The sequence below is a fragment of the Agelaius tricolor genome, unplaced genomic scaffold, assembly GCF_023055355.1.
Source record: "Agelaius tricolor isolate 1412-34295 unplaced genomic scaffold, bAgeTri1.0.p SCAF_35, whole genome shotgun sequence".
NCBI classification, from domain to species: Eukaryota; Metazoa; Chordata; class Aves; order Passeriformes; family Icteridae; genus Agelaius; species Agelaius tricolor.
Window position 1 is genome coordinate 5216821 of NW_027269295.1, and position 12717 is coordinate 5229537.

At 49.5% G+C, this 12717-nt stretch overlaps 2 protein-coding genes across 3 annotated transcripts in view; one reads left to right on the forward strand and one right to left on the reverse strand.

Moving 5' to 3' along the window:
- The first annotated feature begins 817 nt into the window (after window positions 1–817).
- CASKIN2 (CASK interacting protein 2) overlaps window positions 818–12717 on the forward strand; it is a 56775-nt gene continuing 44875 nt past the window's right edge. Inside the window, exon 1 of the mRNA XM_071452916.1 lies at window positions 818–945. The gene's annotated coding sequence lies outside the window, so the exon portion shown is untranslated. The remainder of the gene's footprint in view (window positions 946–12717) is intronic.
- On the reverse strand, window positions 5263–10997 carry LOC139602716 (melanin-concentrating hormone receptor 1-like). 2 transcript variants are annotated; one of them, XM_071452804.1, is made up of 2 exons: window positions 10663–10997; window positions 5263–7476 (listed from the first exon to the last, which is right to left on the reverse strand). In XM_071452804.1, the coding sequence occupies exons 1-2, from the start codon at window positions 10718–10720 to the stop codon at window positions 6431–6433; spliced, it is 1104 nt and encodes a 367-aa protein (XP_071308905.1). In that variant the 5' UTR covers window positions 10721–10997; the 3' UTR covers window positions 5263–6430. The 2 variants fall into 2 exon arrangements, with proteins under 2 accessions (XP_071308905.1, XP_071308904.1); XM_071452803.1 differs by having other exon boundaries at window positions 5263–7479; window positions 10663–10995.

The window sequence follows — 12717 nt, forward strand, 5'->3', positions numbered from 1 at the left end:
TCCATCCTGTAGCCTTCAGAGCTGCAGGAGAGCTGGTAGGGCCGGAGGGAAAGGCAGAACCTGACTGTATCCAGCACAGCCCTTTTCCCAGCTGCACACAAAGCTGGTCTGCTCCTCTCCCCACTAAAGCCAGGAGTAATTAGCTGTGCTGTGGCAATATAATGAACAGTGGGGCTGGATTTGCTGGGTAAAGCCTCCCTCAGCACACAGGAGACATCTTAATTAGCCTGATTGGGCCACTACATGGTTGATGGGGAGGTGCTGGAATGTTGTTTTTCTTTTTTTCCTTTTACCCTGAGCCTGAGAGTGTCAGGAAAAGAGGGGGGAGGTTTCATTAAAATCCTCCCAAGAAAGACACATGATTTATTTCTCACGGAACAATCAATGTTTCCCATGCTGCAGAAAGGCTGAATATTAATTACAGCAAATGAGCCCTTTCTCATTGAGCTGTTCTTAGACCTGAGCCCCCCAGAACTGACTGGGGGCTGTGGCTGGCACAGCCTGGGAGCAAATGTTCATGTGCTTTCTTCAGTGGCAGCAGTTGGCTGAGGAAAAATATCTGGATCTGAATGAAAGCAAAGGACTTGTTCTCACTCTCAGAGGTGACATTTTACTCTTTTCTTTTTCTTCTCAAATAGTTTCTGTGTTGATAACATAACAAATGCACAAGTCCAGAGCACTTGAAGGTCTAAGCTGAAATCCTAGCTGGGGTCTAGGTGGTTGTAACATGTTGACCTTTAAGGAAAGCAAAAGTGGGAGGGAGTTAAGTCCCCAAAATGTTTTGTGCAAATTGAAATTTAGCTCTTAATTCACGAGCTGAGAGGAAGGAGGACAGGGAGGCCTGATGTGAACAGTCAGCTCCTTTCACAATCTCTTGCAATTTCATGATGGGAGGGACCTGGCTGCTGGAGAAGATGCACCTCCAAGAGCAAAGTTCCTAAAAGAGTAAGTCAAAAAGAACTTTTAGAAATTCTCATCAGGGATAACTTCAGCCACTCTTTCCATCCCACTGCTTAACCCTATTAACTCCTCTGTGCCAAAATGTGCATGAAAATGTTAGAATTTGGCTTTCTGTGTTCAAGCCCCATGGGAGGAGGGGGTAGAGGATTGGAGCCTGGAGTAGGATGTGGGTGTGAGATGCTCCTGGAGGCTGTGGTTGCCTAAGGAGAGCTCTGCTCTCTGCCCTGAAGTGTCTGGGGGGGCAGGGAATGGCAGCCTGCTGCTTCTGAGCTGCTGTGCTTACAGCAGCATGTGTAGGAAGATAATTGTAAGAGCTCCTTCAGACTTAGCAAAGACAACTGAGTAGTAACTAAACACCAGAATAATTAAAATGATGTCACTGACTCTCAGGCTGCCTACTCTGTGAGTGGAAACCTGCAGGGGAAACAAGAGCACAGGTTGGAGGGAAGGGCTGACTCATCTGTTAACTCAGTTTCAGGTGGAGAAATAAGGTTTAAAGCTTAAACAGGGACATGCTCCAGTTTTGGTTTAACTAAAGCTTGGAAAAATCATTGCCCCAAATGCATTTCTGTGGATCCAGACCCTGCAGATCCTATTGCAATGCAGTGCTGAACAATGAGCAATTGGTGCCTGGGGTAGGATCTGGTCCCTGGTGTGCTAAAAACTTCCTCAGTGCTGTGGTGTCAATTCACCCCTGGTGTGATGGGCAGAGCCTGGCTCTCATTTCCAAAGGACTGACCCTGTGTGGACCTGCAGGACGAGGCCTTGAGCCCTCAGTGGTGCTTGTGCTGTTCAGCTGCTCTGGGGAGGGGAGGCTGATGCAGTGACTTGGCTTTGGAGGAGCAGAGGAGGGAGGGCTTCCTGCAAAGGCTGGACCTGACTCCAGTAGTGTTTAGGGATGGTGAGAGGTACTGAGGTGACACCCTGATGGCCTCTCTGGGATGTTTGTCCTCAGCACTCCTGAAGTGCCTCTGGCAGCACTGCTCTGTGCACTGCCATGCTGGAGCCACTTCTCAAGGGTGACTGCAGTTGTTGAAGCCTAGCTCTACCCTTTGGGAGGAACCAGTGCTGTTGCTCTCCCTGAACCAGACTGGGACAGCAGGAGTGGTGCTTTCCATAGCCAAGGCAGTTCTATTGGTAGAAAGATGTGAGAGGAACAATTATTGTGTCCTATATGATCATAGGGGCTGTTTCCCAAAGGACATATGGATAGGGACAAAGGCTCTCAGAGCTGGTATCCTCTCCAATGCCCTTCTGCAATTGTGGTCCACATCTCTTAGCAAAGTTTTTTCCCCAGTGGTGCAGTGAGTTCCCTGTTCAATGCAGAGGCTGGAGACTGGAGGAGCCCTTCACTGGGAGATGGGGGCTGTAGATGAGACATCCTTCCCCCTTTACTTCTCCCCTGTAGTTGTGTTTCCTTTTTGCTGCCCCTCCCCAGCCCCACAGCAGGGATGGAGCCAGTGGAAAGGCTATGGGGGTTTGGCTGAGCTGCTTTGCTAGCAGGAGGTGAGCAGGGCAGGGCATTGCTGTGTGGTCCCTGCATCTGGCAGGAGGATTTAGGAGAAGTGAGTTTAGTGCTGGGAACGTATCCGTACCTGCCACGTGGCTCCTCTCCCCACCAGTGAGTCTGCTGAATGAAATGCATTCAATTAGCAGCCCAGGAGGGCTGAGGAAACAGGATTAGTCAGGCTCTGGCTGTGTCCCAGGGGCCAGTGAGTCACCCCACCTTTCCCTCCTCCCCACCCCGCAGCCTCCAGCCGTGTGCTCCATCACGGCTGAAGTTTTCTCCTGGGCAGGTTTACCTGTGCAGAGACTTCAGGTGGAGAGGGATGTCCAGGGAAGGATGTCACCAGCTGGGCTCCAGGGAGCTCAGCTCCGGGGATGGCTTGGCAGAGCTGTGACTGGGGGAAGGCAGGAGTTTATTTTGCTGCCTGAGGGACACAGGGAGGTGGAGAGTGAAATAGAGGTAACTGAGAAGGTTGAGCTGGGGACTGAATCCTGCCACGACCAGCCAAGGATGGCTTTGTCACTAGGAGGGAAAGTAGGAGTAAAAGTAACTGGACCATCTGCCCTTTTGTGGGAGTTTATCCAGAGCAGAGCTGTGACATGTGGCTTCACTTGCACCTCTGAGGACAATGAGGGGAAGAGGAGGGGCTGGAGAGTGAACCCATCTGTCGCCCTGCTGTCTGACAAGGCAGCTCACAAACACATGGGATAAGTGCTGGCAAAATGAGCAGAGGAAATTTGTCTCCTCAAGCATAGTAGGCTGTTGATCTGACAAAACAGATTGAATAGTTTTTCTATCACCCTTTGGTTTTGAGGGTGTTTTCCCCCTGTTTTTTCAGCTGGATTCCCTTTGATTTCTCTCAAGATAGAAAATGGACTGTGTTTGGGAAGCAGGACTGCTGGGAAATGAGCTGCCTTATCTCTGTGCCCTTCTCACGGCGCCTCTCGGGCAGCCCTCGCAGCACTCCGGGCTCCCCATCCCTGCACGAGGAGCTGGGCCCTTCCCTACTTTGCAATTCCCTTTATTCAGGCTCTGCCCTTGGTAACCAAGGCACTGAGACAGGAGATCACATAATAAATACAAAGAGCAGAGGGACAAAGAGGTAAAGCTGAACACAAACCAGAATGTCAATGGACTCTCTGGCTGAATAAAGCCAGCTCTGAAAAAGTTGGAAAAGGGATAGGATGTTTGGAGGAGGTCACACCAAGGTGCACAGAGACTGTTTAGCTCCTGGAAGGCCTTGCCTTATTATCTTAGTAGAGTGACACCTCTAAAGGCATTTGATCAGTAGGTTTGCTCTTAAGGACAGGCTTTTGTTCATCTTGCCCTGTGCTTTGGGGTGATTTTGGGAAGCTGACAAAAGTTATATGCTGGCTGTGTTAATTGCTAGCTTGCTTCCTGTCTGTGCCTTTCTTCCCAGCCTCTCCATACATACACAGGTGTCCACATCCTTGTCTTCTCAGGGAGTATTTGTGACACTTTTATGGATGTACATGGAAAGGGAAGGACCCCACGGCCAGTATTTAAACATTTGGACTAGGAAACCCCTTTACGACAGGCAGGAGAAACATGAGGGAATGGAAACCAGAGCCTTTGCAGGGTAGTGGGAAGAAGCACATGCTTCTCCTGGGACACTGGCATTGGAAGCTTTCTCCATGGTGTTGGGACCAGTCTCTCCAGTAAGGATTTCCACCTCACACAGATGAGATCTACAGGACTTTGGGCTGGGAAGGTGCCTGTGTTGTGGTCAGTGTTGGACTGGTGTATTGACTTCAGTGTGATGAGATCTGGGAAAGGTCTGCCCCACAAAACCCCTCCTGAGTGCTGCACCAATTGGTGCTGGGGTGGCCTCCCTTCGTGGTTAGCCCATTTGCCCCTGTGGTTTTTAGCACATGGCTTGGCCACATGGGTCAGATGGACTCACTTCAGATGGGAACAGACTTGTTCAACCATAAACACCTTTACTGTGTAAGCGAGATAGTATCTTCAATGTGCTGCTCTCTGAGAGAGCCCTGATAACTCGGGCTGTTTTTGCTTCTCATACTTTCCTTATGGCTGGCACTAGAGGAAGAAACACCCACCCAGTCATTACCACCTCCTTTCCCAGAAAAGTGTGCCAGCTCTTGCCTTCCCTGCCTCATGGGAGAAAGGTAACACAATAGCTTCCCTTGTCCCGAGGGCAAGTCTGGCTGGCACAGCACACATCCTCCTCGACCTTCGCTCCATGAGCCCTTCAGGGAGAGTACTGACCAAAGAGCAAAGCAGCTCCATGAAAAACAGCAGGTGAAAATTCCTGGCAGTTAAAACGGAGCAAAGACTTTTGAGCCATAAAGCTTGAAACTTCTGCAGGTGTCTGGCTTTGTTGGCTGAGGAAACACGGGCGAAACATCCACAAGATAATCTCAGCCACGGTCTGGATGTGCTGGTTTTGACAGAGCCTGGAAGAAAATACAGAGAAACCCTGTCCTGAGGTTTGTACAATGATTCAGAAAGCAATGTGCTGCATGTGATGGTGTCAGAGGTGCTGGTGTTGCACACCTGGCTGCTTTGATCCCCAGAGGTGAGTGAATGGCTGTGTGCTCTCTACAGGGTGTAGCCTGGAATATTGGCTGTACTTGAATGCACTTACAAGTGCAATGTGGGTGCATTAGGGGCACCTGTGAGTGTGTGTATGGCTTAGGACATCCTGTGCAGGTCACAGTTTTGCTTTGGAGCTGAGTAAGGGTGAAATTCTGTTCTCAGCATATCGTGGGTGGCTGGTGGCATGAAACCGTAAGTGTGGAATAACAAATTCCTTTGGACTGTTTGATCTTTTTAATTCTTTAAATTAAATCCATCTACAGTAACCAGTCCCTCCATGTCTGACAAAGTGCTGAACAATGCCTGCGTGGTCCCTGTGGAGCCCAGCACAGGCTGTCGGTGTAATCCCTGCTTTGAGCTGATCTCTGCTGTCTTTTCTCTACTTTATAATGAGCAGAGTTACTTCCTAACCTCCAACTGTTAAAGCTGCATATACAACACACAGACATTTAATTTTCCCTCTTTCAACTTTGTGAAAAGCATTTGTTATTTTTGAGGAAGCTGCATAAGCAACTCTGCTTCCCCTGAGCTGCTTTTTCCATCTTCTCGCTCCACAGATTGTGATTTTTAGTCCTGCTTAAAACCCTCTGCCAGGGGTTCCCCAATGGCCATGCAGACCATGAGGCAGAAGAGCAGCATGAAGAACTAGCACTGTGAAAGTCTGCTCATTGGCATGAAAAACCACAAAGCTGGTGTTAGCAGCAACAGTTTTGAGAATTCTTTGCAGTCCCTTGAAGCAGTGTGATTATTATGTGTCTTATTTTGCTTGAGATATTTAGGATTAGCATCAAAATGAGCCAGTTCTTGAAATGTTTTGGTTGCCAAACAATACAGCCCACTGGAGGCAGATGGGGCTGGACTGAAAAGCCAAGCAACAGGGCTGAGTGAGACTTCTGTCCCCAAGATCTCTCTGCTGTGTGCTTCTAGGATATCAGCACAGCCAGCAAAGTCTGCAGATTACTTATTAAAAAAAAAAATCATATATGACATTGTGGTTCAAAGGTTCAAGGTTTGAATGAAGAAGATCTATGTTGACAAGCTGCTTAGAACTCTTAGGCCAAGAGGTGAGGAATTATTGGGCAGTGTTGATGGAGGTTTTGCTCTTGTAGGGTAAATATTCCCCCCAGAAATCCTCTTTCTGTCCTTTCTCTCTTTTCCATTCATCCTCTTTGGAAGCCCAGTGGTGGCAGGGTCCTCCTGTGCAGGGTGAAAAGCAGCAGGACACAGCATCTCATGGGCTGGGAGCAGTGCAGAAACAGAGTAACGGAAAAAGGAGGCACCTGCATTTTGGAGGTGGAAGTTTGTAGTCCATAGGCAGCTCCAAGACCTGTCTGAAGCTGCTGCTCCTCCATCAAATCACAGATCCAGAGGCTTTCTGCTGCCCTAGTGAACAGCCACAGTCACCGGCAGTGAGCGTGGGGAAAAGTCCTCCTGGAACTGAGTCTGCTGGGTGGATTCTGGCGCCAGCTTCAGGCACACGCTGGCCTCTGTCATGCTGTTGTTGTTGGCAGAGCTGCTGTTGCGACAGGGCTCTTTGGCGGGGCGAATGGCCACCAAGAACTGGCGCTTGAAGGTCTCACTGAGGGCGATGTAGAGGAAGGGGTTGAGGCAGCTGTTGGCGTAGCCCAAGCTAATGGCAAAGTTGTAGGCATAAAAGAAGGCCATGGATGGGGTGTCGATGCCCAGGTGAACAAGCTGGAGGATGTAGAAGGGAGCCCAGCAAATAAAAAAGGCGGAACAGATGGCGACTGCCATTCGGGTGACCTTCTTGGTACGCACCCGGAGACTCCTCTGGGGCAGCGGCACCACGGCGGTGGCCATGTGCTGGAGGATCTTGAAATAGACCACGCAGATGATGACCAAGGGCACAGCAAAGGCCAGCATGAACTGGTAGAGGGTGAACCAGTAGATGTCGGTCTCTGGGTTGGGGAGCAGGAGAGCACAGCGCACGGTCCCGTCCTCCAGGGGCATGAGGCCTGCGTACATCCACACGGGGATGATGGTCAGGAAGGACAGGAGCCACACCAGGCAGATGACGAGAGCAGCAACACATGGCGTCCGGACGTAGGTGGACTTGAGGGGGTACACGGTGGCCAGGTAACGGTCCAGTGTCATCACTGTGAGGATGTTGGTGCTGGTGATCTGGCTGTTTGTGTCCAGGGCGGTGATGATGGTGCACAGGGGAGCTCCAAAGTACCATGAGCCATTGCCTAAGAGCTGGTGGATGAGGAAGGGCATGCCCAAGAGGAAGAGGAGGTCCACGATGGAGAGGTTGAAGATGAAAATATCAGGCACGGTCTGCTTGCATCTCAGCTTCTTCTTCTTGACGATAGTGAAGATCACAATGAGGTTCCCCATGATGCCCAGGAAGCAAATGATGCTGAAGAGACTGGGCATGATCACATTGGTGTGTGGTGCTGGCTTCTCTGCTACTGCCAAAACAAACCAAAGCAGTGAGTGCAACCCAGAGACAACCTCTTTACAATTCGGTGTGCTTGCCCTGTCCTGCAGATGGACCCATCCCCATCAAAGACATAGATTGGAATGATTTTAACACCCTTTCCAGCACTTGGAGAGGCTAAGCTGGGGATTTGGCACTTCCTTTTCTGCCTCTCAGTACGTGCAGCATGCCCAAACCTGACTATGTGCAGGCATCTTTCCTCAGCTCTCCTGATGTGCTTCTGTCCTGCTCTGCAACTCCCCAGCCCTTTTTTGAGGGACTAACCTCTGGCTGGTGTGCCTCTGCATTCACCAGCACCTGACAGAGTTGAGAGTAACTTTTACTCCATGGAGTGAAGTGTTTCTGAGGGGAGTGGGTGAGGCAGCTTGTGCTTCCCACACTGGAGAAGTAAAGCCTTTCTGTGGGTGCCAAAATCTGGATAAAGTCTATACTCAAGCTGCTGTCAGAAAGCTTCAGTTCATCTGTTGGGTAGTTTATCTATTGTATGGTGTGAGACACAGAGTTCATTGACCATGCAGGCAGACACCTCATGCTTATTTGTATTGTGAGATCTGGGACTGTACCCTGGCTGTGTCCCTGTTCTCTTACCAAGGTTAGGCCAGAGAGCATTCTCCTTTCCCTCTTCCTTCCCTGCCTCTCTCACTTTCTCCAATTTTTTTCCTAATAAGAAATCCAAGTATGTGGTCAGACAAGGATTGGGAGTATGTTTCAGAGGGGCCCTTCAACAGGGATTGTCCTAGGAGAAAAACAGCTCAAAGCTGCTGTCTTAGAGTTCTGGATGTGATTGGATTTCCAAGGCAAAATTCTTGCCTGATAATACTTAGCTTATCCACACCAACGCTTGACTGTTGCTCTTTGGGGTGGGACCCCCAAACATAATCAAATTCACATTGGCCTTGTCCCTCACCAGGGTGTAAAATCACATTTTGAAGCCACAAGCTCTTGGGCACAGGAGGTGGTGCTGAAGGCAGTGATGGTGGTGCTCTCTGTTCTGCAGGGTTCCCCTGTGCTGAAGTCTAAGACAGCCTTTCTTAGCTGAGGCAAATCTCATTTCATCTCATTACTCCTCTCCTATGGGACCTGGTGGGTTTTTTTTTCTAGGAAATGGTTTTGTGTGAGTTATTTATGTGGCTGTACAAGGACTGTTCGTGACAGCCCCTCAGCCCAGGCTGCCTTTCATTGAATTGCAGATGATTCAATGTGCTGCTAATTGGAAATGCTTTCAGGCACTGAACTGTTCCATCTCCTTAGCAGCAGAAGTGGGGAAGCCTCCTCCAACAGAACCTAGGGAAATCTTGACAATTAGATTAAGTGGAATAAGACATACTTGCAGGTGTAGTCTTTGCCAAAGCAGTGTCTGCTGAAGTGGTATTTGCTAACTTTTACCTCTGGAATTCTTGAGTACAAATTTCTCCACATTTCCTTCGGTGTGAAGAGAAGTTTGATGGAATTAGCAAGATAACTGGGGCTGGCCTGTGGCTGGAAATGTGTGTGCCGTATTTCAGTGCTCTTAGAAGTGGCCATGATGAGCTGCCACTGGCTCAGTCCTTTTGGCATTAGGAAGCATCCAGCTTAGGCATGAATAAGTCCAAGGACTTAAAGCAGTCCCTGCACTATTTTATTGGGAAGCCTCTCTGCAGGTGTTGGAAAGCAGCCAGTGAGGCACAGAAGACCTAGCAGGGGGCCTGAAGGTGGAAGCCAGGCTTGGCTGACAAGACAAAAAAGCCTTGTCCAGACTGTTTGTGGGGGTTCAAGTGCTCCCTGTTCCTCCTGGTGACCCGTTAATGCAAGAACATATCCCCTGTTATGTGACTTTTAGCAGATAACCTACAGCCATCAGCATCCTCTTGAAATCTGACACTCTTGAGCATCCAAAGATATCTCAAGCCTCCTTAATGCTCGAAGATGGAGGACCAGAAACTGGAAGATGATGATTCTGGTCCTGCTGTTCTGCATGGAGCTGTTATGAATTCTGATCTCCCTTCTTTTAACTGCAAACCTTATGAGTGTGGTGGGAAAGGATTGTTTGAGTGAAACATAAATGCCACATGGTTAATGCCAGCTGGAAATTGGGACAAAATGTCCCTTTCCTGCTGTGTAATCGATGCAGTGTTCATGGTGATTCCGTAACATTTGGAATGAGCTCAGCCAGCCTCAGAGCAGGATGTGTGCAGGCCCAAAGGCTTTGTGTGAGGGTGGGCTGTGCAGTGCTGTAGCACCTGTCCTGCTGATGCTGTCTGTACAAGCAGGACTTGCATGAATGATCAGCTGCACTAATTTGGAGCTGTAGTTCATGTGTGTTTTATGGGCTGGAGTCACAAGAGCACATCTATCAAATACTCAAAAGTTCTGTCTTTTCTAAAGTCTCTTTCATCTTGAGACATCATTGAATCTGAATTTTCAGTGCTGCTTTTGTGCATATCCAAGTGAATATATTTTGTTTTTAAGCAGCTGCTTCAGGCATTGATTTGTCCTTGTTTGTAGGTCTGTGGCTGCCCTGATAGTTTTTCTTAAAGTCCCAAAGGGGCTGCTCTATGCGAACTGAATGCGGACTGGGCTAATTTTTTTTCTCTAAGGTGGTTGTTGTACTAAGCCATACTCTGATATGTAATAGACTTCATCTTCACTGCATTTCATAAGGAAGTACCTAAGGCACACTTTTGGTTTCTAAAGGACTGTGCTGGTGCAGAAAGAGTCAAAGACCACGTATAAAGCACATTCTGTTGAAGAGTTTCACCAACCTGAGCCATTGAGAACTATATTGCCCGACCCTAAACTATTGATTTGAAAACAGGGTCGGAATGGAGCAAACGGGAGGCTGGTAAGGACCTTTGCATCCCTCTCCAGCGCTGTCTCATCTTTTCTGTGCTTCCCTCCCTGTCTAGCTTGGCTGGTTCCTCCCTTCCCAGCAGCCAGGACCTGCGGGCTGCTGGAGTTTGCTGCCTGGCAGCCAACAGGTAGCGGCTGGCCCGGGGCCGGGCGGTGTTTCAGCGCTGTGCGGTGCCGGGGGGTCCCGCAGCCCCGGGGCGCCCAGCCCGTCCCTCCGCCCGCCCGGCGCTGTCCGGCCGCGGGTGCTGAAGGCGGCACGGCCCGGGCAGGGTGGGGGTCCCTGTCCCAGCCCCCATCACCCGCAGCCCCTCCGAGCCCCGCTCACCTGAGCCGTTCTGAGCCTCCGGTGCCGAGAAGTTGCGGGAAGAGTTGCCGGGGGCCATGGCAGCGAGTGCCGGGAGCCGGGACGGAGAAAGTTGGGCGAGTTCCCCGCGTTGGGACGGGCCGCGCTTTCCCCCGCGCTGTCCCGGCGGAACGCGGGAGGAGGAGGAGGGAGCCCTCCCTCCCTGCCAGAGCCGGCGAGCGGCGGCTGAGCTCGGCTGCGCTCGGTGCCGCTCCCGCCCCGCCGAGCCCGAGCAGGTTCTGACATCAAGGAGCAGCTGACTCGGGCAGACACGCCGGGGGCGAGCATCCCTCGCCGCTGCCGGTGGGAGGAACGCGGGTGCGGAGCGGGGCCGACAGCGGGGCTGGGCAGTGCCCCCGCACATCACACCCGAGGGCATGGCTGGATCCGCGCCCTCCCGGGGCCTGCGCTCGCCGGCGTCAGGAGTACCAATTTTTTTAAATTTTTTTAAGTAGCTCTGATCTGCCTTCAGTGTGTATTTTTCTCTTTACAGACACATGCACTTTTAGTCCCTGAGCCATAGGCACAGCCCCAGTGGGGCTGAAGGATGTTAAGAAAGCAAATTACCCACTGAAAACTGTTGCTTTCACCCTCTGATGCCTCTAACTGCAATTCTAACCTGAGACACTTCACTTGTAATTAATTCTCTGCTGTTTTCTGCTGTTCTGCTTCTTGCCACAGCTCATTTGCTTCCTAGCTCCAGAAATTAGCTCTGTTGCTAGCTCAGATTTTATTTGTCTTCTATTTGCCTTAAAAATACTAGGCAAGGACTCCCTTGGGTTTTGAGAAGCTGTTTTACTCCTTTTCTTTGCATTGCCAGAGCTGTAGCTTGTGCTTTTCTGTGGCTTTGAGCTGATGATTGTCTTGTGCTCCTAGCCACTGTTTATACATGAGATGGATTCCTCCATTACAGTTTGATAAATCACATGTTACCAAGGCAAACAGATCGTTCTGTACCTCAGAGCACTTCCTGGACTGAAAAAAACCCATGGTATCATGTCAGAAGCCTGTGAGAAATCCTTCTGCCTATGAGCAGCAACAGGCAGGGTTCTCTCTGTGGCAGAGCACAGTGCAGTGGATATGGTTTGCTTTATAAAAATGACATATGTCTGCCTGGAAATCTCCCTTGTTTCTGTCTCTTTCTTTCTGTAGTTGCAAAGGTTAGCATCAACTGCAGGAGAAATTTTTTGGAGCTTCATAATTTTGTAGGAATCAATCTGTACCTATAAAAGGAAGGTGAACACACAGAGCAGCAATCCCAGCCAGATTTGGCAGCAGCAGTTTCAGTATGGGCCATTTTTGTGTAACCCAAAGGAGTTCATCATTATTAGGTTGTCCTCTAGTGGACCAGCAGCAGACAGAAACCTGGTGCACATTTTGCCCTGGCATTGAAGCTCTTAGAAATCAGAGACAGGATGAAGCCAATTTGTCTGCTCTGCTGTAAGGTTTTTGTTGAGTCTCTGGAGTTGCCTCAGTCAGTGATTTGCCTGTGAGTTTTTTTCCATGGCAGGTATCTGTGGCATCTAAGTTTTGAACATGTACAATTTGTAGAAAACTGATGTTTCTCAGTTAATACTTTCTTTAAAAACTGTTTCCTTCATATCTTGGATGAATGTTAGTGTTCATCTCTATGGGGTTACTACTGCAAAGCAAGCACTGGTATGTGTGTAGGTGTTCGAGTGTTGTGAGCAGGGTGCTGTTCTCTGCAGAGTGCCTTCAGATAATTTAGTTTTATCCAGGTTTGAAGTATGGATTAGGAGTATTTGCATAGGAAACTGGTAGGCAGTTGCTATTGCAAACATTTTCCCTGCATAGACAGGCTCCTACTCACTTTCCCTGGAGAGGAATGTGGTATCTTATAGCTTTCAAAGAAAAAGTCTGACATTTAAATATAGCAGTTATTCCAAAGCACACATTTAGTTTTACTTTGCAATCTCAGCTATTGCTGTTCACTTAGAAAAGCCTCACACACGAGGAAGCTGTAATTCCTTCTTCTCAGCTGTAGAGGCATAAAAACCCACAGCAGCTCTGTTCCTG

Coding starts and splice junctions, on each gene's coding strand:
- LOC139602716 (XM_071452803.1), bottom strand. CDS start 10,720: ATGGCCCCCGGCAACTCTTCCCGCAACTTCTCGGCACCGGAGGCTCAG. Junction 7,480..10,662: donor GGAGGCTCAGAACGGCTCAG/GTGAGCGGGGCT, acceptor TTGTTTTGGCAG/TAGCAGAGAAGCCAGCACCA.